Below are 27,789 nucleotides of genomic sequence, written 5' to 3' on the forward strand. Positions count from 1 at the left end.
CTGGGCTCTATCCAATACGCCGCGTGGCTTCTCTCAATTATTACTCTATTTATTTTACTTGTACATATTTACTATTCTATTTATTTTGTTAATGATGTGCATTTAGCTTTAATTTGATTTGTTCTGATGACTTGACACCTGCCCACATGTTTTGTTTTGTTGTCTGTCTTCCCCCTTCTAGACTGTGAGCCCATTGTTGAGCAGGGACCGTCTCTCTACGTTGCCAAATTGGACTTCCCAAGCGCTTAGTACAGTGCTCTGCACACAGTAAGCGCTCAGTAGATACAATTGAATGAATGAATGACTGAATAGTGGTTGGCACATAGCCAGTGCTTAACTAATACCATGAGCATCATCATCATCAGTAAAAAACCCACAAAAAAAGAAGAAAAAAAGGCAAGTCAGGGGCAACGGAACGAAGCGTTCCTGCCTGAGGCGAGAGCCCAGGCTTTGGAGTCAGAGGTCACGAGTTCAAACCCCGGCTTCGCCAATTGTCAGCTGTGTGACTTTGGGCAAGGCACTTAACTTCTCTGGGCCTCAGTTCCCTCATCTGTAAAATGGGGATTAAGACTGTGAGCCCTCCCGCGGGACAACCTGATCACCTTGTAACCTCCCCAGCGCTTAGAACAGTGCTTTGCACATAGTAAGCACTTAATAAATGCCATCATTATTATTATTATAGGGACATAAGACCACGGCTTAGTCATCAGGAGTCCTGGTCCCGTGGGAACATCACTCAGTCAGTCGTATTTATTGAGCGATTACTGGGTGCAGATCTCTGTACTAAGTGCTTGGGAGAGGACAGTAGAACAATATAACGGACAGCCATTCAGTCAATTGTATTTATTGAGCGCTTAATGTGTGCCGAGCATTGGACTAAGATGACAGGGAGGCCCCCCCTAAAAGGTCACAAAAGGGAAAGAGAGGCCTGGAGGTGCCTACATTCAGGCTGGTGGCCCCCTACCATGTCTGGTGGCTGGCACAGATAATAATAATAATGATGGCATTTATTAAGCGCTTACTATGTGCAAAGCACTGTCCTAAGCACTGGGGAGGATACAAGGTGATCAGGTTGTCCCACGGGGGGGTTCACAATCTTCATCCCCATTTTACAGATGAGGGAGCTGAGGCCCAGAGAAGTCAAGTGACTTGTCTAAAGTCACACAGCTGACAAGTGGTGGAGCCGGGATTTGAACCCATGACCTCTGACTCCAAAGCCCGGGTTCTTGCCACTGAGCCCCGTTGCTTCGATCTGCAGGGCAGAGATGACGGGGCACCGGTTGGCACTTTGATTGACGAGCTCCGGGTTGGTGCGTCTCTGCCGGGGCGTCTGGAGAGCCTGGCAGATGGATCCGCCGGCTGGGCTTCCGCACTGGGGCTGGGCTTTTCATAAATCATTTTTCACAGTGTCTTGCCAAGCAGCAGGAGGAATTTCTGCATACATAAAAGTTCCCGAAGGGGGAATCTTCCCTCCACGGTGCCGGCAGCGGACCCAATCTGGGCCAGGACTACACGAGATGAAAGTTCGAGACAACAATAATAATAATAATAATAATGTTGGTATTTGTTAAGCGCTTACTAAGAGCCAGGCACTGGGGTAGGTACAAGGCAGCCTCAGCTCCACTGCTTGCCTTCTGGGTGACCTTGGGCAAGTCATTTCATTTCTCCGGGCCTCAGTTCCTTCATCTGTAAAGTGGGGATTGAGAATGTGAGCCCCACATGGGACAGGGTCTGTGTCCTATCCTATCTGTTTGTTTCCAGCCCAGCATCTAGTATGGTGCCTGGCACATAGTAAGCGCTTTATACATATCAACATTATTATTAAGCACTAGTACAGTGCTTTGCACACAGTAAGCACTCAATGAATACGACTGAATGAATGAATTAATTTATATTATTGGGTTGGACACCTCCTCCGCCCCACACGGGCCTCACAGTCTTAATCCCCATTTTACAGATGAGGTAACTGAGGCACAGAGATTGAGGCTCATCTCCTCTAGCTCTTTGCCTGAGGGCAGAAGCATTTGTTATTAATAGTTCCTGTTTTGTTGTCTGTCTCCCCCTTCTAGATTGTGAGCCCGCTGTTGGGTAGGGACCATCTCTATATAGTAATAATAGCATTTATTAAGCACTTACTATGTGCAAAGCACTGTTCTAAGCGCTGGGGAGGTTACAAGGTGATCAGGTTGTCCCACGGGAGGCTCAAAGTCTTCACCCCCATTTTACAGATGAGGGAACTGAGGCCCAGAGAAGTGAAGTGACTTGCCCACAGTCACACAGCTGACAAGTGGCGGGGCCGGCATTTGAACCCATGACCTCCAACTCCAAAGCCCGTGTTCTTTCCACTGAGCCACGCTGCTTATATGTTGCCGACTTGTACTTCCCAAGTGCTTAGTACAGTGCTCTGCATACAGTAAGCGCTCAATAAATACGATTGAATGAATGAATGAACGAGGCAGCATAGCCTAGTGGAAAGACCACAGGACACTAGATTCTCATCTCCGCTCTGCCACTGGCCTGCTGAGTGACCTTGGGCAAGTAGCTTGACTTTCATTTGTTCACCTGCAGATGAGGGAACTGAGGCCCAGAGAAGTGAAGTGACTCACCCAAGGTCCCACAGCAGGTAAGTGGCGCGACTAGGATCCGAACCCGGGTTCTCTAACCCTCAAGCCCGGGCTCCGTATGTACCCCAGTGCTTGGTACAGAGTAAGTACTTACCAGTTATTACTATTATTATGGCTATTCTCTACCCCAGCCTGATTTTCTGTCAGAGTCTGGCTGTTTGAGAGCCACGTTGCCACTCTGTGTGGAGCAAAAGTGAGTTTTTAAAGAAGGTTTTTTCCCTCTCAACTCTAGAAGCCAAGGCTTCTGACTACACAACGGCATCGCAAGAGGAACAAGTATAAACCTGGAGTGTCCTCACCTGCTTTCTCATCCCAGTTGTGACTTCACGTCGGAAATAAGAGCCGCTTTAAATCATTTCCTGGGAAGTCTTGTAAGACTATTGTGGGAAGTTCTGTGCACAGAAAGTGCTCAATAAATACAATTGAATGAGTGAATAAGGCCATATTTAATAATAATAATAATAATTTTGGTATTTGTTAAGCGCTTACTATGTGCCAAGCACTGTTCTAAGCGCTGGGGAAGATACAAGGTAAGCAGGCTGTCCCACATGGGGCTCACAGTCTTAATCCCCATTTTCCAGATGAGGGAACTGAGGCCCAGAGAAATTAAGTGACTTGCCCAAGGTCACACAGCTGATAAGTGGCGGAGCTGGGATTTGAACCCATGACTTCTGACTCCAAAGCCCGGGCTCTTTCCACTAAGCCACGCTGCTTCTCAGCGTGGGAATATTTGGGGATGTGATATTCATTCATTCATTCAGTTGTATTTATTGAGCCCTTACTGTGTGCAAAGCACTGTACTAAGAGCTTGGGAGAGCACAATAGAATAATAAACAGACACAGTCCCTGCCCATAACGAACTTATAGTCTAGAGGGAGTGACAGACATTAATAAAAATAAATTAATAAATGACAGAAATGTACATAAATGCTGTGGGGCTGGGAGGCGAGATGAATACAGGATACTAAGGTGTCCCGAGCTTCCCTTAGAATCTCTGGAATTCAGAGAATATTTATGCATTCCCATTTATACTGCAGTCATCTATCAGCATTACAGTCATGGAGACGGGGTTTCCACTTGAGACAGGAATAAAACAGAGAAAGGGACCATAGTTTCCCCCTCCAAATAATTGTTTTTAGATGTAAAACACTCGGCCATCTGCCACATAGAGAGGAAGAACCAATTAAACAAAGGAAGGAGGAATCCAGCCCATAAATGGGCTACCAATTCACAAAGGTATTTTAACTAGAGACTGAAGTACTGAGCAGACTATTTCGTGCCTCAAAGCCTTCTCAAAGGCAGATGCCGATTGCTGGTGCCGAAAGTGCGTGGTTCCTTTTCATTTTGGACTAGTTTCTCTTTTTCCAATTTCCTCCTGGGGCCATTTTATCTCTGCGGCCAGGTGCCCATCTCAGATCATCAGCAGTCACTGATGCCGTGCAACTGGAAACAAAAAATACGTCCCACAAGTATCTTCTGAGAGATGCAGGCTTTAGGGAGACGCTCGGAGAGCTGTATCATCATCATCATCAATCGTATTTATTGAGCGCTTACTATGTGCAGAGCACTGTACTAAGCGCTTGGGAAGTACAAATTGGCAACATATAGAGACGGTCCCTACCCAACAGTGGGCTCACTGTCTAAAAGGGGGAGACAGAGAACAAAACCAAACATACTAACAAAATAAAATAAATAGAATAGGAGTTGGGATGCCGATCTCTATCTGTATGGAGAATCACTGCACGTGGGTTGCTAAAAATCTACATTTTTAACTTCCCCGTCTGTTCCTATATTTTTTTCCGCATGAATTGTGCTCAGATGGGCAAGAAATGCTCACCTTCAACACCCCACAAGGAGGCACATATACAGCATCTATTCACAGCTGCTAAAGCCTCCTGGAATAAACTGGGAAAAGGGTTTTAATTTTTTCTTAAAAAGTATTTATTATTAATAATATTAATAATAATAATGATTATGGTATTTGTTGAGTGCTTACTACATGCCAGGCACTGTACTAAGCTCTGGGGTGGATACAAGCCAATTGGGTTGGACACAGTCCCTGTCCCATGAGGGGCTGACTGTCTTGATCCCTATTTTATAGGGGAGACAGTATTTATTAGGTGATTAATAATAATAATGATGGCATTTGTTAAGCCCTTACTATGTGCCAAACACTGTTCTAAGCTCTGGGGTAGATACAACGTAATCAGGTTGTCCCTCATGGGGCTCACAGTCTTAATCCCCATTTTACTATGTGCCAAGCACTGTTCTAAGCGCTGGGGTAGATACAAGGTAACCAGGTTGTCCCTCGTGGGGCTCACAGTCTTAATCCCCATTTTACAGATGAGGGAACTGAGGCACAAGAGAAGTGACTTGCCCAAAGTCCACAGCTGAGAAGCTGCGGAGCCAGGATTAGAACCCAAGACCTCTCATTCCCAAGCCCGGGCTCTCTCCACTAAGCCACGCTTACTATATGCCAGGCACTGTGCAAAGTCCTGGGGGTAGATACAAGTTAATCAGTTTGGACAAAGTCTCCGTCCCACGTGGGGCTTACAGTCTTAATCCCCATTTTACAGATGAGACAGCTGAGGTACAGAGAAGTGAAGTGACTTACCCAAGGTCACACAGCAGACATGGGGCAGAGCCAGAATTAGAGTCCAGGTCCTTCTGATTCATTCATTCAGTCGTATTTGGGGAGCGCTTACTGTGTGCAGAGCACTGTACTAAGCGCTCGGAAAGCACAACAGCGTGGCTCAGTGGAAAAAGCCTGGGCTTTGGAGTCAGAGGTCACCAGTTCAAATCCCGGCTCCGCCACTTGTCGGCTGTGTGACTCTGGGCAAGTCACTTAAGTGGCGTGGCTCAGTGGAAAGAGCGCGGGCTTGGGAGTCAGTGGTCATGGGTTTGAATCCCGCCTCCCCCACATATCTGCTGTGTGACCTTGGGCAAGTCACTTCACTTCTCTGTGCCTCAGTTCCCTCATCTGTAAAACGGGGATTAAGACTGTGAGCCCCACATGGGACAACCTCATATCCTTGTGTTCCCCCCAGCGCTTAGAACAGTGCTTTGCACATAGTAAGCGCTTAACAACTACCAACATTATTATTATTACTTAACTTCTCTGTGCCTCAGTTACCACATCTGTAAAATGGGGATTAAGACTGTGAGCCCCCCATGGGACAACCTGATCACTCTGTAAACTCCCTAGTGCTTAGAACAGTGTTTTGCACATAGTAAGCGCTTAATAAATGCCATCGTTATTATTATTATTACAATTCGGCAACAAATAGAGACAATCCCTACCCAACAACGGGCTCACAGTCTCAGCCGCGTGCTCTATCCACTAGGCCAAGCTACTTCCTTGAGATCCATGACGACTCTAACTTTCTCTCCCCTGCCAAACCTGTCTTCTTGCCCTGTACACAATTTCTAGAAGGAATACCCGCTCAATAAATCCATAGTATTTGAGTCCTGACTCTGCTGAGCACTGTACTGCATTCTTAGGAGCATCCAATACAGTCAATAGACACGATCCCTGGCCTCAGGAAGCTTACAATATTCTGAGTGCCAAGTACTGTGTGAAGAGCTTGGGAGTGTCTACGAGTTCGGAGACACAAATCCTTGCCGTCAAGAAGCTTACATCCTATTACGTGCATCCTACTGTATTACTTCTAGACTGTGAGCCCGTTGTTGGGCCCACTGTTGGGTAGGGACCGTCTCTATATGTTGCCAACTTGTACTTCCCAAGCGCTTAGTACAGTGCTCTGCACACAGTAAGCGCTCAATAAATACGACTGGATGAATGAATGAACTTGACAGATACAACAATTATTACTGTCATTACTGGGGACGGTGGTCTGACGTGCTAAAATGTGGCTGCTGGTTGAAGTTTTGGTCTCTCAGGCAGGGTGAGGGCCGGGGAACAGTCCAGCATTTCCTGATTTGAGGGGGCCGTGGCTTCGGGCCGAGGTGTGTGAGTGTGTGTGGCGGAGAGATGAGGTGGTCGTCTCCTCCAGCTTTATATGTCAGTTTGGTCCCACAAGAGCGATAAAGGCTGTGAATGCCGCCTATCGATCACCTCTGGCCACAGAAGCCCTCTTCTGTGGAATAATCCAATCAAATGTCATCTGGGCACAAAAGAAAAAGTAGGTTTGATGACAGATGAAGGTCCCGGGGGGGCAGGGGAACGGGTATCGGGGAAAAAAAAAATCAATTTCAGTCAGGAGGACAAGCGGGATCGATATGTAGACCATTGGGCCATCTCTGCACAGGGCATCGTGGGCGGGCCGTGAGAGGACGGACTGTGGGGATTGTCGGAAGGCTCAGCAGGGAGAGACTGTGGGATGGTGACAGGGGAGGGGGGTACGTGGGAAGTAGTGGCAATTTGTGGGAGGATGCTGGGAAAAGGATCTGGGGATTGTGGGACGGAATGGGAAGAGGGAGCGGGGATTACGGGAGGGTGTGGATGAAAGGATTGGGGGAGGGAGGTGGTGCAGCTGTGAAGGCAGGGGCACTGTGGGAAGACTTTGGGCATTCATTCATTCAATCATATTTCTTGAGCGCTTACTGTGTGCGGAGTACTGCACTAAGCGCTTGGGAAGTCCAAGTTGGCAACATATAGAGACGGTCCCTACCCAACAGTGGGCTCACAGTCTAGAAGTGGGCTCACAGTCCAGAAATTGTAAGATGGAACCCAGTCAGGGGAGGTGGGGTCACAGGCCTGAAATGGTGATGCTGCTTAAAATTTACATCCAGACATGCAGCTCTTAGGCAAAATAAAATTACCTGAAAATCCCCCTTTTTCATTCATTCATTCAATCGTATTTATTGAGCGCTGTGTGCACAGCACTGTACTAAGCACTTGGAAAGTACAATTCAGCAATAATAATAATGATGATGGCATTTGGTAAGCACTTTCTATGTGCCAAGCACTGTTCTAAACCCTGGGGATACAAGGTAATCAGGGTGTCCCACATGGGGCTCACAGTCTTAATCCTCAGTTTAGTAATAATAAGAATAATGATACTGGTATTTGTTAAGCACTTTCTATGTGCCAAGCACTGTTCTAAACCCTGGGGATACAATAATAATAATGATGATAATGATGATACAAAGTAATCAGGTTGTCCCACATGGGGCTCCCAGTCTTAATCCCCAGTTTAATAATAATAATAATAATGGTATTTGTTGAGCACTTTCTATGTGCCAAGCACTGTTTTAAACCCTGGGGATACAAGGTAATCAGGTTGTCCCACATGGGGCTCACAGTCTTAATCCCCAGTTTAATAATAATAACAATACTGGTATTTGTTGAGCACTTTCTATGTGCCAAGCACTGTTTTAAACCCTGGGGATACAAGGTAATCAGGTTGTCCCACATGGGGCTCACAGTCTTAATCCCCAATTTAATAATAATAATAATATTGGCATTTGTTAAGTGCTTATTACGTGCAAAGCACTGTTCTATGCGCTAAGTTTACAGATGAGGTAACTGAGGCACAGAGAAGTCAAGTGACTTCCCCAAAGTCACACAGCTGACAAGTGGCGGAGCAGGGATTAGAACCCATGACCAGGGAGCCATGCTGCTTCTCATAATAGAGACGATCCCAGCCCACAATGGGCTTACAGTCTAGATGGGGGTAGACAGACATCAAAATAAGTGAACTGTTGGGTAGGGACTGTCTCTATATGTTGCCAATTTGTACTTCCCAAACATTTAGTACAGTGCTTTGCACATAGTAAGCGCTCAATAAATACGATTGATGATGATGATGATATAAATAAACAGAACTATAGATACATACATATATACATAAATGTTGTGGGGCGGGGAGATTTTCGACACATGCAGCCCCAAAACACTGACATTTTGTCGGGGGGAACTTGGTGCTTTGGTTCTGCCTTTGGATGAGAGTGGAAACTCATGTTTGCCCCCTCCATCAAGCTACGAAAACCTCTTTCAAGAAGCTTTTCTCATACATCATTTATTTGTCAAATTACTAACCATTCTTGCCTAAAGAGACTGAAACTATCATTAGGCGAACTTTAGAGCTGGAGTTCATCTGATGCCCTCTGTCTTTGCCCCTCCCATATAATCACATCTTATTGTCAGGACAGGGGTCTGGAGGAATTTGTGCTTGGCTAGGGGACGGAGGTGATTGACCAATTACACTGACGTTTAACCCACCTGCTTCCTTTATTCTCCCTTAGGCCACAGGTTATAACAATTACGAGCATTATTATTAATAATTAATAATAATGATGGCATTTATTAAGTGCTTACTATGTGAAAGCACTGTTCTAAGTGCTGGGGAGGTTACAAGGTGATCAGGTTGTCCCTCGGGGGGGCTCACAGTCTTCATGCCCATTTTACAGATGAGGTCACTGAGGCCCAGAGAAGTGAAGTGACTTCCCCAAAGTCACACAGCTGACAATTGGCGGAGCTGGGATTTGAACCCATTACCTCTGACTCCGAAGCCCGTGCTCTTTCCGCCGAGCCACGCTGCTTCTCAGTTATTATTATTTCAGCACTTGTTAAGCGCTGAGAAGCAGCGTGGCTTAGTGGAAAGAGCTCGGGCTTCGGAGTCAGAGGTCATGGGTTCAAATCCGTGCTCCGCCAATTGTCAGCTGTGTGACTTTGGGCAAGTCACTTCACTTCTCTGGGCTTCAGTTACCGCATCTGTAAAATGGGGAGTAAGACTGTGAGCCCCCCGTGGGACAACATGATCACCTTGTAACCTCCCCAGCGCTTAGAACAGTGCTTTGCACATAGTAAGCGCTTAATAAATGTCATTATTAATAAATGTCATTATTATTATTAAGTATCATGGCCTAGTGGATAGAGCCCAGGCTTGGGAGTAAGAAAGACCTCGGTTCTAATTCCGGCTCTGCCACTTGTCTGCTGCGTGACCTTGGGCAGGTCACTTCATTTTGGGCTTCAGTTACCTCACCTGTAAAAGCCTCCCCTTTTAGACTGTGAGCCCACTGTTGGGTAGGGACTGTCTCTATATGTTGCCAATTTGTACTTCCCAAGCGCTTAGTACAGTGCTCTGCACATAGTAAGTGCTCAATAAATACATTGGATTGATTGATTGATTAGGACCGTGAACCCCAGGTGGGACAGGGACTGTGTCCAACCTGATTTGCTTGTTTTCACCCAAGTGCTTAGTACAGTGCCTGGCACCTAATAATTATAATAATGTTGGTATTTGTTAAGCGCTTACTATGTGCCAGGCACTGTTGTAAGTGCTGGGGGGATACAAGGTAGTCAAGGTTTTAGACTGTGAGCCTGCTGTTGGGTAGGGACCATTTCTGTTGCCAACTTGTACTTCCCAAGTGCTTAATACAGTGCTCTGCACACAGTAAGCGCTCAATAAATATGATTGAATGAATGAATGAAATGTTGTCCCACATGGGGCTCACAATCTTAATCCCCATTTTACAGATGAGGGAACTGAGGCACAGAGACGTGAAGTGACTTGTCCAAAGTCACACAGCCGAGAAGTGGCAGAGTCAGGATTAGAACCCATAACCGCTGAATCCTAAGCCTGGGCTCTTTCCACCGAGCCACGGTCCTTCCCCTAAGCACATGTAAGTTCTTAATAAATACTACAATTGTCATTGTTATTGTTGTTACTAAAGACTGGGATAGTTGCAAGCTACTGAGGTCAGACACAGTTCCTGTCCCACAAAGAGCTCCCAGCCTAAGGGAAAGGGAGATAAAGTAGATATACTTAATTTTCCAGATGAGGAAACTGAAACACAGAGAAGTTAAGTAACCTGCACCAGGTCACACAGCAGGGAAGTGTATTAGCAGTCCGTGCCTCTGACTCCCAAACCAGTGGTCTTTCCAGAAGGACTGGATGCTTCTCCCAGGTCAGATGATGCTTTCAAAACCTGCCTCTCCACAACGTTTAAAACAAAACAACGTGGCCTAGTGGATAGAGCCTGGGCTTGGGAGTCAGAAGAACCTGGGTTCTAATCCTAGCTCTGCCACTTGCCTGCTGTGTGACCTTGGGAAAATCACTTCACTTCTCTGGGCCTCAGTTCCCTCATCTGTAAAATGGGGGTGAAGACTGTGAGCCGCACATGGGACAGGGACTGTATGCAGCTTGATGATCTTGTATCTACCTCAGCAATTAGTACTTTGCACATACCAAGGACTTAACAAATGCCATCATTATTATTATTATTATTATTACAGTGCCTGGCACATAATAAGCACTCAACAAATACCACAATCATGATCACATGATCTTCCCCTCTCCCCCTCGTCCCCCTCTCCATCCCCCCATCTTACCTCCTTCCCTTCCCCACAGCACCTGTATATATGTATATATGTTTGTACATATTTACTACTCTATTTATTTTACTTGTACATACCTATTCTATTTATTTTATTTTGTTAGTATGTTTGGTTTTGTTCTCTGTCTTCCCCTTTTAGACCGTGAGCCCACTGCTGGGTAGGGACTGTCTCTATATGTTGCCAACTTGTACTTCCCAAGCGCTTAGTACAGTGCTCTGCACACAGTAAGCGCTCAATAAATACGATTGATGATGATGATGATGACTATCATTGAACACATCGGCAGCGCTTGGGCCTGTTCTTTCGGTGGGACCGACAGTTCTCCCATCGACTCCGCGCACCCACAGGCTATCCACCAACCAATCCATCAGTGCTATTTACTGAGCGCTAACGGCTCAGTGAAGCCCTTGAAGCGGACGTAGTAGCCACAATCTACCCCACGGTGCTCTGGGCTGTCACCCCACTGGTGGCCGTGGACAAAATTGGCTATATCTCGGCGCTGAAAGAGTGATTTTGAGGCTTGTCGGAAGCCAATCTGGCCTGCGATGTGAACGAAAGGTCAGACTCTCCACTGGGGCCTCAAACACGGAAAACAGCATCCTGGAGTTGTCAAGCAAGAGGAAACAATGAGCTAATGAGGCTGCTCTTGAGGGTCTCCGTTTGTCAGCCTGTCGTTTTTCCCTGTTTCACGGCCCGATACCATTTATTGAGGCAATTTATCATCGCTTGCTGTGAAAATACAGAAAACTACCGGGACAAATGAACGGTAGCGTCACCTGGAGTAGCTTTCGTCCACACTCTCCGCCTCCACATCAATGGTTCTTCCCTGCCTCTCGGTCGAACAGCACTTATGTAGAAGTCTGTCTTTTATTTATTTATCTGTATCTGTATTAATGTCAGTCCCTCCCCCTTCCAGACTGTAAGCTCGTTGTGGGCAGACAGCAGACAAGTGGAAGAGTGGGATTTAGAACCCATGATCTGACTTCCAAGCGCATGCTCAATCTACTAGGCCATGCTGCTTCTCCCTAAATACCGCTGGTTTACAGTGAATCATCAATCGTATTTATTGAGCGCTTACTGTGTGCAGAGCACTGTACTAAGCGCTTGCAAGAGCAGCTCAAAATAATGACGATGGCATCTGTTAAGCACTTACTATGTGTCAAGCACCGTTCTAAGCGTTGGGATAGATACAAGCAAATCAGGTTGGACACAGTCCATGTCCCACATGGGGCTCACACTCTTACTCCCCATTTGACAGGTCAGGTAACTGAGGCTCAGAGAAGTGAAGTGACTCACCCAAGGCCACCCTGCCGACAAGTGGAGGGGCTGGAATTAGGACTCAGGTCCTTCTGACTCCAAGGCCTGTGCTCTAGTCACCAGGACAACCGCTTCCCCGCCTCATCCTGGAGGGAGATTTTTCTCACAAGAAACCCCGACACCCCTTCTCCATCATCTCCCTCTTCTTCCTCCCCGCTGTTTCCCGCCTCACTTCGCTTCACCAAGAACAGTGCTTAGCACATAGTAAGTGCTTAACAAATACCATCATCACTATTTCTAGACGGTGAGCCCACTGTTGGGTAGGGACCGTCTCTATATGTTGCCAACTTGTACTTCCCAAGCGCTTAGTACAGTGCTCTGCACACAGTAAGCACTCAATAAATACGACTGAGTGAATGAATGAATGAATTATTCACCAGCCGCCTGCTCTTCCTCAGGGGTTTATGGATTCTAACAGGCGCACTCTCTAATGGGCTCTGAAAACAGACGCTGCCTCAGGATTGCGCCTGGAGAAGACCATTTACAAAAACCACCGATTTCGTTATATTTTCAGACTATAAAATTTTCCCAAGATCATCATCATCATCATCATCAATCGTATTTATTGAGCGCTTACTATGTGCAGAGCACTGTACTAAGCGCTTGGGAAGTACAGATTGGCAACATATAGAGACAGTCCCTACCCAACAGTGGGCTCACAGTCTAAAAGGGGGAGACAGAGAACAAAACCAAACATACTAACAAAATAAAATAAATAGAATAGATATGTACAAATAAAATAAATAAATAAATAGAGTAAAAAAAATACGTACAAACATATATACATATAGATGAAAGATGAAAACTATAAACATGTAGATAATTACACAGAACTCCAGTAAGCATCATTTTTTAAAAAAAACCTAGAGTCATTATGCTACTTTGAAAATATAAAGCAAAAACTCCTCTCTCTCGGCTTCAAAGCTGTCCATCCCCTGGCCCCCTCCTACCTCACCTCCCTTCTCTCCTTCTCTAGCTGAGCCCGCACCCTCCACTCCTTTGCTGCTACTAACCTCCTCACTGGGCCTCGTTCTCGCCTGTCCCACCGTCAACCCCCGGCCCACGTCCTCCCCCTGGCCTGGAATGCCTTCCCTCCACGCATCCGCCAAGCGAGCTCTCTTCCTCCCTTCAAAGCCCTACTGAGAGCTCACCTCCTCCAGGAAGCCTTCCCACACTGAGCCCCCTTTTTCCTCTCCTCCTCCCCACCCCCTGCCCCACCTCCTTCCCCTCCCCACAGCACCTGTATATATGTTTGTACAGATTTATTACTCTATTTATTCTACTTGTACATATTTACTATTCCATTTATTTTGTTAATGACGTGTATCTAGCTTTAATTTTATTTGTTCTGACGATTTTGACACCTGTCTACATGTGTTGTTTTGTTGTCTGTCTCCCCCTTCTAGACTGGGAACCTGTTTTGGGTAGGGACCGTCTCTATCTGTTGTTGACTTGTACTTCCCAAGCGCTTAGTACAGTGCCCTGCACACAGTAAGTGCTCAATAAATATGATTGACTGAATGACAGAGTCGGTAGACACATTCCCTGCCCACAACGAGTTTACAGTCTAGAGGGTAGACACTTGATTTAGATGAGCTAATTTACATTATTTTGGAAAGGATTCTTCTACTGGAAAGTGCTCCTTATGGTTGGTTTTGGTGGAGACAAATCTCTATCTGTTGTCAACTTGTACTTCCCAAGCGCTTAGTACAGTGCTCTGCACACAGTGAGCGCTCAATAAATACGACTGAATGAATGACAGAGTCAGTAAACACATTCCCCGCCAACAACAAGTTTACAGTCTAGAGTGTAGACGCTTGAGTTAGATGAGCTAATTTACATTATTTTGGAAAGGATTCTTCTACTGGAAAATGCTCCTTATGGTTGGTTTTGGTGGAGACAAATCTCTATCTGCCGTCAACTTGTACTTCCCAAGCGCTTAGTACAGTGCCCTGCACACAGTAAGCACTCAATAAATATGATTGAATGAATGACAGAGTCGGCAGACACATTCCCTGCCCAGAACAAGTTTACAGTCTGGAGTGTAGACACTTGATTTAGATGAGCTAATTTACATTATTTTGGAAAGGATTCTTCTACTGGAAAATGCTCCTTATGGTTGGTTTTGGTGGAGACAAATCTCTATCTGTCGTCAACTTGTACTTCCCAAGCGCTTAGTACAGTGCCCTGCACACAGTAAGCACTCAATAAATATGACTGAATGAATGACAGAGTCGGCAGACACATTCCCTGCCCAGAACAAGTTTACAGTCTAGAGTGTAGACACTTGATTTAGATGAGCCAATTTACATTATTTTGGAAAGGATTCTTCTACTGGAAAATGCTCCTTATGGTTGGTTTTGGTGGAGACAAATCTCTATCTGTTGTCAACTTGTACTTCCCAAGCGCTTAGTACAGTGCTCAGCACACAGTAAGTGCTCAATAAATGTGATTGAATGAATGAATGAATGAATGAGGGGCTGGACTGAAAGGGGCTTCTTTCCCCCTCCAAAAAGCTAGCCCTCGGTGAGGGTGTAAAGGGGAGGTCAGGCTGACCGCCCGAGCCACCGACAATCAGAGGGTCTGTGAGGGGTAGGCCCCGCTGGCCTCCCCCCTTTTTTTTTTTGATGGCATTTATTAAGCGCTTATTATGTGCAAAGCACTGTTCTAAGCGCTGGGGAGATTACAAGGTGATCAGGTTGTCCCACGTGGGGCTCGCAGTCTTAATCCCCATTTTCCAGATGAGGTAACTGAGGCCCAGAGAAGTGAAGTGACCGGCCCGAAGTCACCCAGCTGACAATCGGCGGAGTCGGGATTAGAAGCCGTGACCTCCGACTCCAAAGCCCGGGCTCCTTCCACTGAGCCACGCCGCTTGTCCCAACCCTTCCCGCGGTCCCCTCGATCTTACCGTCGCTGTTGACGCAGACGACCTCTTGAACCTGGGTCCCGGGTCCGCAGGGGCGTCCGTGGTCCGGCTGGCAGGGCCCCCACCGCCCGCCTCGCCAGTCATAGCAGGTGGGCTCCTCGCAGGGGATGGCCTCCAGCGCGTGGGGGCAACTGCCCGCCCCGCCGGCCACGCCGGCCGGCTCCGGGCTCACCCGTCGCTTCCTCAGCTTGAAACCTGGGCCGGACACACACCAAAGGACCATCACTGGCCTGATCCCCACAGTCCTCTCTACATTGGTTCATTCTCTCGGATTTATTGAGCGCCTAGCGTGTGAAGAGCGCCGTACTAAACGCTTGGGAGAGGACGATGCAACGACTCCCATCCCGGGCTCTTTCCATTGAGCCACGCTGCTTCTGCATGTAATGATGTTTTGTGTATACAGTAATGATGTAGTATACAGCTATCATTCTCTTTATTCTGATAGTATTGACACGTGTCTACTTATTTTGTTGTGTGTCTCCCCCTTCTAGACTGTGAGCCCGTTGTTGCGTAGGGACTGTCTCTATGTGTTGCCGATTTATTCTGATAGTATTGACACCTGTCTACTTGTTTTGTTGTGTGTCTCCCCCTTCTAGACTGTGAGCCTGTTGTTGGGTAGGGACGTCTCTATGTGTTGCCGATTTATTCTGATAGTATTGACACCTGTCTACTTGTTTTGTTGTGTGTCTCCCCCTTCTAGACTGTGAGCCCGTTGTTGGGTAGGGACTGTCTCTATGTGTTGCGCATTTATTCTGATAGTATTGACACCTGTCTACTCGTTCTGTTGTGTGTCTCCCCCTTCTAGACTGTGAGCCCGTTGTTGGGTAGGGACTGTCTCTATGTGTTGCCGATTTATTCTGATAGTATTGACACCTGTCTACTTGTTTTGTTGCGTGTCTCCCCCTTCTAGACTGTGAGCCCATTGTTGGGTAGGGACTGTCTCTATGTGTTGCCGATTTATTCTGATAGTATTGACACCTGTCTACTCGTTCTGTTGTGTGTCTCCCCCTTCTAGACTGAGCCCGTTGTTGGGTAGGGACTGTCTCTATGTGTTGCCGATTTATTCTGATAGTATTGACACCTGTCTACTTGTTTTGTCGTGTGTCTCCCCCTTCTAGACTGTGAGCCCGTTGTTGGGTAGGGACCGTCTCTATGTGTTGCCGATTTATTCTGATAGTATTGACACCTGTCTACTTGTTTTGTTGTGTGTCTCCCCCTTCTAGACTGTGAGCCCGTTGTTGGGTAGGGACTGTCTCTATGTGTTGCCCATTTATTCTGATAGTATTGACACCTGTCTACTTGTTTTGTTGCGTGTCTCCCCCTTCTAGACTGTGAGCCCGTTGTTGGGTAGGGACTGTCTCTGTGTGTTGCCGATTTATTCTGATAGTACTGACACCTGTCTACTTGTTTTGTCGTGTGTCTCCCCCTTCTAGACTGTGAGCCTGTTGTTGGGTAGGGATGTCTCTATGTGTTGCCGATTTATTCTGATAGTATTGACACCTGTCTACTTATTTTGTTGTGTGTCTCCCCCTTCTAGACTGTGAGCCCATTGTTGCATAGGGACTGTCTCTATGTGTTGCCCATTTATTCTGATAGTATTGACACCTGTCTACTTGTTTTGTTGTGTGTCTTCCCCTTCTAGACTGTGAGCCCGTTGTTGGGTAGGGACTGTCTCTATGTGTTGCCGATTTATTTTGATAGTATTGACACCTCTCTACTTGTTTTGTTGTGTGTCTCCCCCTTCTAGACTGTGAGCCCGTTGTTGGGTAGGGACTGTCTCTATGTGTTGCCGATTTATTTTGATAGTATTGACACCTGTCTACTTGTTTTGTTGTGTGTCTCCCCCTTCTAGACAGTGAGCCTGTTGTTGGGTAGGGATGTCTCTATGTGTTGCCGATTTATTCTGATAATACTGACACCTGTCTACTTGTTTTGTTGTGTGTCTCCCCCTTCTAGACTGTGAGCCCGTTGTTGGGTAGGGACTGTCTTTATGTGTTGCCGATTTGTACTTCCCAAGCGCTTAGTACAGTGCTCCGCACACAGTAAGCGCTCAATAAATACGATTGAATGAATGAATGAATGAACAATAAACAGACACATTTCCTTCCCGCAAGGAGCCCGGAGTGTAGAGAAGCAGCGTGGCTCAGTGGAAAGAGCTCGGCCTTTGGAGTCACAGGTCATGGGTTCTAATCCCAGCTCTGCCGCTTGTCAGCTGTGTGACTTTGGGCAAGTCACTTAACTTCTCTGTGCCTCAGTTACCTCATCTGTAAAATGGGGATTAAGACTGTGAGCCCCACGTGGGACAACTCGATCATCTTGTATCCCCCCCAGCGCTTAGAACAGTGCTCTGCACATAGTAAGTGCTTAACAAATGCCATTATTCTAGGGGCCGTGTTTACACCATTGGGGTCGGCCGCGGTCCTTTGGAAGAAGGAAATCTTTCCTTCATCTTTCCTTGGAGATGGAGGGAGAGAAGTCAGAATCCTCCAAGGCCTGGATGAAGATATCCATAATAATGATAATAATGATGGTATTTGTTAAGCGCTTACTATGTGCAAAGCACTGTTCTAAGCGCTGGGAGGATACAAGGTGATCAGATTGTCCCACCTGGGGCTCACAATCTTAATCCCCATTTTACGGATGAGGTGGCACAGAGAAGTTGGGCCCCTTTGCCCCCTTTTTTATGGTATTTGTTAAGTGCTTACTATGTGCTGGGCACTGTACTAAACGCTGGGATGGATACGAGCAAATCAGATTTGGATGGAGTCCCTGTCCCACGTCTTAATCCCCATTTTACACAGGAGGTAACGGAGGCCCAGAGAAGTGGGCCTCTCCCCCTTCTTTCTCCCCCTTCTAGACTGTAAGCCCGCTGTTGGGTAGGGACCATCTCTATATGCTGCCAACTTGTACTTCCCAAGTGCTTAGTACAGTGTTCTGCACACAGTAAGCGCTCAATAAATACGATTGAATGAATGAATGAATGAATGATGTGACTGGCCCAGGATCACACGGCAGACAAGTGGTGGAGTCGGGATTAGAAGCCGGTTCCTTCTGTCTGATGGGTTCTAATCGCATGGGGCTCCACCACTTGTCAGCTGTGTGACTCTGGGCAAGTCACTTCACTTCTCTGGGCCTCAGTTACCTCATCTGTAAAATGGGGATGAAGACTGTGAGCCCCATGTGGGACAACCTGATCACCTTGTATCTACCCCAGCGCTTAAAACATTGCTTTGCACATAGTAACCGCTTAACAAATACCATCAATCAATCATATTTATTGAGTGCTTACTGTGTGCAGAGCACTGTACTGAGCGCTTGGGAAGTACAAGTTGCCATCATTATTATTATTATTATGATTATTATTATTCTGTCCCCCAGGCCCTCACGCTACCCACTAGGCCAAGGTGCTTCTCTAGTCCAGTGCTGTGCACACAGTAAGCACTCGGTAAACACCACTGACCAATCCCGGGAAATGACGCAGAAGCCCACCGCCCATAACGCGCCCCATCCACCGCTTCACAAACGCCCGGCCTTTCCCGCTCACCTACCTTTCTTGCCTTGCTGGTCCTCACAGTTTTCAAAGGCACAGGGCCCCCAGGCTGACCACGCGGACACCTCGCACTCCACCGGACAAGGGATGTGACACAGTTGAGTGGTGTTGGGAGGAGCTTCCGTGCATAACTTCCAATCCACCGGCTTGGACGCTGAGGGGAGAGAACCGACACGGCTCCCGTGAAGGCTCCATGGGAAAGCGGCGGGAATTCGTTGGTTCGTTCCTTCATTCCCTCGATCCTATTTATCGAGCACTTACCGTGTGCAGAGCCCTGGACTGAGCGCTTGGGAGAGGACGACAGAACCATAAACGGACACATTCCCTGCCCGCCACGAGCCACTCTATTTATTTATTTATTTTACTTGTACAAATTCTATTCATTTTGTTTTGTTAATATGTTTTGTTTTGTTGTCTGTCTCCCCCTTCTAGACTGTGAGCCCACTGTTGGGTAGGGACCGTCTCTATATGTTGCCAACTCGGACTTCCCAAGCACTTAGTCCAGTGCTCTGCACACGGTAAGCGCTCAGTAAATACGACTGAATGAATGAAATGAAAAAAGGGAGGTGTTCCACCCAGAAAGGAATCGGATGGATGGGGCACCGGGAATGGAATCAGAAGGTTAGGCTGAGGGAAGCCCTACGATTTAATAATAATAATGATAATAATGATAATAATAATAATAATAATAATGGCATTTATTAAGCGCTTACAGTGCTTTGCACATAGTAAGTGCTTAAAAATACCATTATTGTTATTATTATTATTATTATTATTACTATGTGCAAAGCACTGGTCTAAGCACTGGGGAGGTTAAAAGGTGACCAGGTTGTCCCACGGGGGCTCACAGTCTTCGTCCCCATTTTACAGACGAGGGAACTGAGGCCCAGAGAAGTTAAGTGAGTTGCCCAAAGTCACACAGCTTACACTCGGTGGAGCTAGGATTTGAACCCAAGACCTCTGACTCCAAAGCCCGGGCTCTTTCCACTGAGCCACGCTGCTTCTCTTCTTTGCCAAACAGCCTCAACGTCTTGGTTCCGTACAAGGGAAAATACAAACCAAACAGTTTGGACACAGTCCCTGTCCCACATGGGGCTCACACGCTTAATCCCCATTTTCCAGATGAGGAAACTGAGGCTCAGAGAAGTGAAGTGACTTGCCCAAGGTCACAGAGCAGACATGTGGTGGAGCCGGGATTAAAACAGTAGGAATAGTAGCACGTTCTGAGTGTCCACTTGTGTGGTAATAATTATAATAACTGTGGTATTTAGTAAGCACTTACTGTGTGCTAGGCACTGTACTATGAACTGGAATAGATACAAATATTATTTGCACATAGTAAGTGCTTAATAAATGCCATCATTATTAAATATTGATCAATATGGTACAAATACCATAGTTATTATACAAAGTAATAGGGTTGGACACAGTTCCTGTCCCACACGCGACTCACTATCTTAATCCCCATTTTCCAGGCAATAATAATAATAATAATGATGGCATTTGTTATGCGCTTACCAGGTGCAAAGCACTGTTCTAAGTGCTGGGCACTGTTCTAGGCACTAGGCACTGTTCTAAGCGCTGGGCACTGTTCTAAGCGTTAGGGAACTGAGTCCCAGAGAAGTGAAGTGACTTGCCCAAGGTCACGCAGCAGGCAAGTGGCGGAGCCAGGATTAGAACCCAGATCCTGCTGACTCTCAGGCCCGGGCTCTAGCCATTAGGTCACACTGCTTCTCTGCACCCTCCCCATCCCCCCCACCTTACCTCCTTCCTCCCCCCCACAGCACCTGTATATATGTATATATGTTTGTACGGATTTATTACTCTATTTATTTATTTATTTTATTTGTACATATTTATTCTATATATTTTATTTTGTTAATATGCTTTGTTTTGTTGTCTATCTCCCCCTTCCAGACTGTGAGCCCGCTGTCGGGTAAGGACCGTCTCTAGATGTTGCCAAGTTGGACTTCCCAAGCGCTTAGTACAGTGCTCTGCACACAGTAAGCGCTCAATAAATACGATTGAATGAATGGATGAATGAATGCTGAGCACTTGGGACGTCCAAAATAACTGATGACACTTTGCCTGTCGACTGAGGAGTTTTTCAGGCTCTTTCCTCACCACAGCCTGTGAGCTGTGGGACAACCTGATCACCTTGTAACCTCCCCAGCGCTTAGAACAGTGCTTTGCACATAGTAAGCACTTAACAAATGCCATCATTATTATTATGGGTTCAAATCCCGCCTCCGCCACTTGTCAGCTGTGTGACTTTGGGCAAGTCACTTAACTCCTCTGGGCCTCAGTTCCCTCATCTGTAAAATGGGGATGAAGACTGTGAGCCCCCCGTGGGACAACCTGATCACCTTGTAACCTCCTCAGTGCTTAGAACAGTGCTTTGCACATAGTAAGCACTTAACAAATGCCATCATTATTATTATGGGTTCAAATCCCGGCTCCGCCACTTGTCAGCTGTGTGACTTTGGGCAAGTCACTTAACTCCTCTGGGCCTCAGTTCCCTCATCTGTAAAATGGGGATTAAGACTGTGAGCCCCCCGTGGGACAGCCTGATCACCTTGTAACCTCCCCAGCGCTTAGACCAGTGCTTTGCACATAATAAGCGCTTAACAAATGCCATCATTATTATTATGAGTTCAAATCCCGGCTCCGCCACTTGTCAGCTGTGTGACTTTGGGCAAGTCACTTAACTCCTCTGGGCCTCAGTTCCCTCATCTATAAAATGGGGATGAAGACTGTGAGCCCCCCGTGGGACAACCTGATCACCTTGTAACCTCCCCAGCGCTTTGAACAGTGCTTTGCACATAGTAAGCACTTAACAAATGCCATCATTATTATTACGGGTTCAAATGCCGGCTCCGCCACTTGTCAGCTGTGTGACTTTGGGCAAGTCACTTAACTCCTCTGGGCCTCAGTTCCCTCATCTGTAAAATGGGGATGAAGACTGTGAGCCCCCAGTGGGACAACCTGATCACCTTGTATCCTCCCCAGCGCTTTGAACAGTGCTTTGCACATAGTAAGCACTTAATAAATGCCATCATTATTATTACGGGTTCAAATCCCGGCTCCGCCACTTGTCAGCTGTGTGACTTTGGGAAAGTCACTTAACTCCTCTAGGCCTCAGTTCCCTCATCTGTAAAATGGGGATGAAGACTGTGAGCCCCCCGTGGGACAGCCTGATCACCTTGTAACCTCCTCAGGGCTTAGAACAGTGCTTTGCACGTGGTAAGCGCTTAACAAATGCCATCATTATTATTTTTATTATGGCAAACACACACCCACACATGCACTAACACACACACAGACACAGACACACAGACACACTGATTCCCCCTTAAGTAATCGCAGCTTTTAATCTTCCACCGAGCCAACTCCCTCCGGTCAGGGAGTTGATGTCAAACTGCGAACCCTCATCAATTCCGGGACTCAGTCGTTCAGAAATCGACTTCTCCCGAGATTGGTTTTCCTACTGCCTCCCGGGCAAATTTTAATTTTCCTTCTCCGCCGTGGTCCAAATAAATCTGCCCTTCTGTAACTCGCTTAGCGGCTAATGCGCTTAGCCCACGCACTGTTTCGAAAAGATGAATTTTATCACTCTCTAGGAGAGCGAAGAGTTGGCTCGGGGTCGAAGGCGAACACGGAGAGCTGATGGGCGTCTAGTTTTCTGAATCTTGACATAAAACATCAGCCGGCTCGGCCTTAATGAGCAAACACATACAGATGAATCTTCTTAGGGGGGAATTGCACCATTTTGGGACATGCAATCATCATCATCATCATCATGAATCGTATTTATTGAGCGCTTACTGTGTGCAGAGCACTGTACTAAGCGCTTGGGAAGTCCAAGTTGGCAACATATAGAGACAGTCCCTACCCAACAGTGGGCTCACAGTCTAATCCTCTAGAATGTAATATTAATAATAATAATAATGATGGCGTTCGTTAAGCGCTTACTATGTACCAAGCACTGTTCTAAGCACTGGTGTAGATACAAGGCAGTCACGTTGCCCCACGTGGGGCTCACAGTCTTAATTCCCATTTTGCAGATGAGGTAACTGAGGCACAGAGAAGTGAAGTGGCTTGCCCAAGGTCACACAGCAGACAAGTGAAGCAGCGTGGCTCAGTGGAAAGAGCCCGGGCTTTGGAGTCAGAAGTCATGGGTTCAAATTCTGGCTCCACCAATTGTCAGCTGTGTGACTTTGGGCAAGTCACTTCACTTCTCTGGGCCTCAGTTACCTCATCTGTAAAATGGGGATTAAGACTGTGAGCCCCACGTGGCACAACCTGATCACTTTGTAACTTCCCCAGTGCTTAGAACAGTGCTTTGCACATGGTAAGTGCTTAATAAATGCCATTATTATTATTATTATTATTATTATTATTAAGTGGCAGAGACGGCATTAGAACCCAGATCCTCTGACTCCCAAGCACGGGCTCTTTCCACTAAGTCAAGCTGTTTCTCCTGTAAACTCACTGTGGGCAGGGAATGTTTCTCTGATACTGTTCTATTGGACTCTCTCCCAAGCGTTTAGTTCAGTGAAGGCCCTGCTGAGAGCTCACCTCCTCCAGGAGGCCTTCCCAGACTGAGCCCCTTCCTTCCTCTCCCCCTCGTCCCCCTCTCCATCCCCCCATCTTACCTCCTTCCCTTCCCCACAGCACCTGCATATATGTATATATGGTTGTACATATTTATTACTCTATTTATTTATTTATTTATTTATTTTACTTGTACATTTCTATCCTATTTATTTTATTTTGTTGGTATGTTTGGTTCTGTTCTCTGTCTCCCCCTTTTAGACTGTGAGCCCACTGTTGGGTAGGGACTGTCTCTATGTGTTGCCAATTTGTACTTCCCAAGCGCTTAGTACAGTGCTCTGCACATAGTAAGCGCTCAATAAATACGATTGATTGATTGATTGATTCAGTGCTTTGCACACAGTAAGGGCTCAATAAATACGATCGATTGATTAAATATAATTGATTGACATAGTGATAAGGAGGCCTTCTCGGATTAAGCCCACATTTCCCCTGCTCCCTGCTCCTTTCTGCATCGCCTTTCTATTCTGTCAACTCATCTCCAGACTGTAAGCTCGTCGTGGGCAGGGAATGTGTCTATTTACCATTGTTTTGTACTCTCCCCAGTGCTTAGTACAACGCTCCAAACATGGTAATCGCTCAATAAATACAAGGAACTGACTGACTATGCATTTCACCCCACCTCAGCCCCATATAATTCATATGCAGATCTGCAAATGGTTTTGATGTCTGTCTCCCCCATTCTAGACTGTGAGCCCGGTGTGGGCAGGGATTGTCTCTCTTTACTGCTGAATCGTACTTTCCAAGCGCTTAGTACAGTGCTCTGCACACAGTAAGCGCTCAAAGAATATGATGGAATGAATTGAATGAATGAATGAATCTCCCTCTCTAGACTATAAGCGTGAGCAGTGACTATGTCTGTCAACTCTCTTATATTGTAAGCACTTAGTACAGTGCTCTGCACACAGTAAGTGCTCAATAAATGCGATTGAATGAATAATCTACCAAGTGCTTAGTACAGTGCTCTGCACACAGTAGGAGTTCAATGAATACTAACTGATCGATTAGTAGCATGAAAAAGTAATCTCCCAATCGGAATTTTAGAGTGAGCTGAACAGTGCTTCACACACAGCAAACGCTTAAAGAATACCGTCATGAAAATAACGTTGCGCTCTTCTAATTAGAGAAGCAGCGTGGCTCAGTGGAAAGACCACGGGCTTTGGAGTCAGAGGTCCTGGGTTTGAATCCCGGCTCTGCCAATTGTCAGCTGTGTGACTTTGGGCAAGTCACTTCACTTCTCTGTGCCTCAGTTCCCTAATCTGGAAAATGGGGATTAAGATTGTGAGACCCCGTGGGACAACCTGGTCACCCTGTGACCTCCCCAGAGCTTAGAACAGGGCTTTGCACATAGTAAACGCTTAAGAAATGCCATCATTATTATTATTATTATTAGTGGCCAATTAGGAGACCTTCAATTTCCTGCAATTTTCCAATTCAGGATGTTTGGTTCAGGATAAAGCCAGAGCAGTTCCGGAGGCATCGATCAGGGTGGCCCAGTGGAAAGACGATCAGCCTGGGAGTTTTTAGACTGTGAACCCACTGTTGGGTAGGGACTGTCTCTATATGTTGCCAACTTGTACTTCCCAAGTGCTTCGTACAGTGCTATGCATACAGTAAGCGCTCAATAAATATGATTGATTGATTGATTAAAGAACCTGGGTTCTAATCCTGACTCCACCTTCTTCCTGTTGCGTGACCTCGGGCAAGTCACTTCACTTCTCTAAGAGGCACTTCACTTCTCTAAGAGGCCTTCCCCGACTAAACCCTCATTTCCTCTTTTCCTGCTCTCTTCTGCATCACCCTGACTTGCTCCCTCTGTTCACTACCCCCATTCCAGCCGCACAACACTTATGTTTATAGCCATAATTTGTTCATTTATATTAATTTCTGTCTCCCCCCTGTAAACTTGTTGTGGGCAGGGAATGTTTCCGTGCTATTGTGGTGTACTCTCCAAGGCAATGAGTACAGTGATACAATTGACAGATTGACTGATTGATTCTCTGGGCCCCAATATTCTCATTTGTAAAACGGAGATCTAATATCTGTTCCCTCTCCCATTTCGACTGTAAATCCCATGTGAGACAGGGATCATGTCTGACCTCATCAGCTTGAATCAACCTCAGCACTTAGCACAGTGCTGAGAAGCAGCATGGCATAATGGGTTGAGCACAAGCTTGGGAGTCAGAAGGCTCTGCACCTGTCTGCTGTGTGACCTTGGTCGCTTCACTTCTCTGTGCCTCATTTACCTCAATCAATCAATCAATCAATCAATCATATTTATTGAGTGCTTACTATGTGCAGAGCACTGTACTAAGCGCTTGGGAAGTACAAATTGGCAACATATAGAGGCAGTCCCTACCCAACATTGGGCTCACAGTCTAAAAGGGGGAGACAGAGAACAAAACCAAACATACTAACAAAATAAAATAAATAGAATAGATATGCACAAGTAAAATAAATAAATAAATAAATAGAGTAATAAATATGTACAAACATATATACATATATACAGGTGCTGCGGGGCATGGGACAGAGACTGTGTCCAACCCGATTTGCTTCTACTCACCCCACTGCTTAGTACTGTCCCTGGCACAAATACTGCAATTCTTCTTCTTTTTTTTCTTCTTCTTATTATTCGGTAAGCACTAAGCACCTCTTACAATTATTATTTTTGTTATTATTATTACTCATTATTATTGTTATTGTTATTATCGGGATGGGGCAAAGATGAGTAGCTTTGGCTATGTTGATGGCCCTGTTCTGAGCAGAATTTCACAGGCAGAGAGGATCATTTTGGACCACGTCTCTGAATCAGGAAGGTCTTTGATTGGCGGTCCAGCCCCCAGGAAGCTTCTGACCTGAAGGGTGGCCACTTCTCTGGGCCTCAGTTACCTCATCTGTAAAATTAACAATAATAATAATAACAATGATAATGGCATTTGTTAAGTGCTTACTAATGGGCCAAGCACTGTTCTAAGTGCTGGGGTAGACACAAGGTAATCAGGTTGTCCCACGTGGGACTCACAGTCTGAATCCCCATTTTACAGACGAGGTAACTGAGGCACAGAGAAGTGAAGTGACTTGCCCAAAATCACACAGCTAAGTGGCGGAGCCAGGATTAGAACCCATGTCCTCTGACTCCCAAGCCCGTGCTCTTTCCACTGAGCCACGCTGTCATGTGAGCATGGTTGGGGGGCAGTTGGGGGAAGGCTGGAATCTGGCAGGGCTCTGTATGTGTCCATCTTGGGCATGGGAAGGTCCAGTGAATGTCCCAAGTACAGGTGAAAAAGACTTTTCCAGTTGTCGTGGATTCAGGTGATGATGACGATAATAATAATACTAATAATGACAGGAATTTTGTTAAGTGCTTACTCTGTGCCAAACACCGTACCAAATCCTAGGATGGATACAAGACAATCAGGTTGGATGCAGTCCCTGTCCCATACAGGACTCAGTCTGAGGAAGAAGGAAAACAGGTATTTCATCCTCATCGTAGAGAGAAGGGAATTTTAATTTTTTTAATGATATTTGCTAAGCACTTACTAAGTGCCAGGCACTGTATTAAGCACTGGGGTAGATATCAGTTAATCAAATAGGACGTAATACTTGCCCCACATGGGGCTCGCAGTATCAATCCCCATTTTACTATTCTATTTATTTTACATATCTATTCTATTTATTTTATTTTGTTAGTATGTTTGGTTTGGTTCTCTGTCTCCCCCTTTTAGACTGTGAGCCCACTGCTGGGTAGGGACCGTCTCTATACGTTGCCAACTTGTACTTCCCAAGCGCTTAGTACAGTGCTCTGCACATAGTAAGCACTCAATAAATACGATTGATGATGATGATTTTACACAAGGGTACAAGAAGTGAAGTGACTTGAAAGAGGTCACACGGCAGACAAGTGACAGAGCCGGGATTAAAACCCTGGTCCCCCGACTCCCAGTCGGGCGCTGTTTCCACTTTGCCGCCCTGTATTTTAAATGGGTTTTCGTGAAAGAAAGTGATTCCCCTCTCTTAGAGGGAAAGGTGGGGACGTTGGAGCCGGAGGAATAAGCCCAGAAACAGAGGCAGATCCCTGGAGCCGTGCTCTTTTGGAGATGCTAATCCAATTCTTGAGAAATGAACTCTTTCCCAGGCCTGTCCTTTCGTGATACCAGTGCTCTCTCGTTAATCAAACATCTGGGGAGATAATCCACAAATCTATTTTTTATAAAACCCCGCTCCTTTTAGAATCGCTGTTTTATGAGCTTATTTGTAAATAGAGTATGCATTGATTAATGCAACTGGGGAAATCGCTGTTCTGTGAACAAAGGCAGTTTGGCCCTGTCCCTTATTGTTTCTCCTTTTGGCCTGGGTGTCATTCATTCATTTGATCCTATTTATTAATCATCATCATCATCAATCGTATTTATTGAGCACTTACTATGTGCAGAGCACTGTACTAAGCGCTTGG

General features: G+C 46.2%; 1 protein-coding gene across 1 annotated transcript in view; it reads right to left on the bottom strand.

Annotated features, from left to right (window-relative positions):
• THSD7A (thrombospondin type 1 domain containing 7A) overlaps positions 1-27,789 on the bottom strand; it is a 329,576-nt gene that overhangs the window by 143,685 nt on the left and 158,102 nt on the right. Inside the window, exons 5-6 of the mRNA XM_038770315.1 lie at positions 18,718-18,873; positions 15,152-15,364 (exon numbers count right to left, since the gene is read on the bottom strand). Coding sequence (XP_038626243.1) covers positions 15,152-15,364; positions 18,718-18,873 — 369 coding nt within the window. The remainder of the gene's footprint in view (positions 1-15,151; positions 15,365-18,717; positions 18,874-27,789) is intronic.

This window comes from Tachyglossus aculeatus, chromosome 2 (genome assembly GCF_015852505.1).
Source record: "Tachyglossus aculeatus isolate mTacAcu1 chromosome 2, mTacAcu1.pri, whole genome shotgun sequence".
Classification (NCBI taxonomy): domain Eukaryota; kingdom Metazoa; phylum Chordata; class Mammalia; order Monotremata; family Tachyglossidae; genus Tachyglossus; species Tachyglossus aculeatus.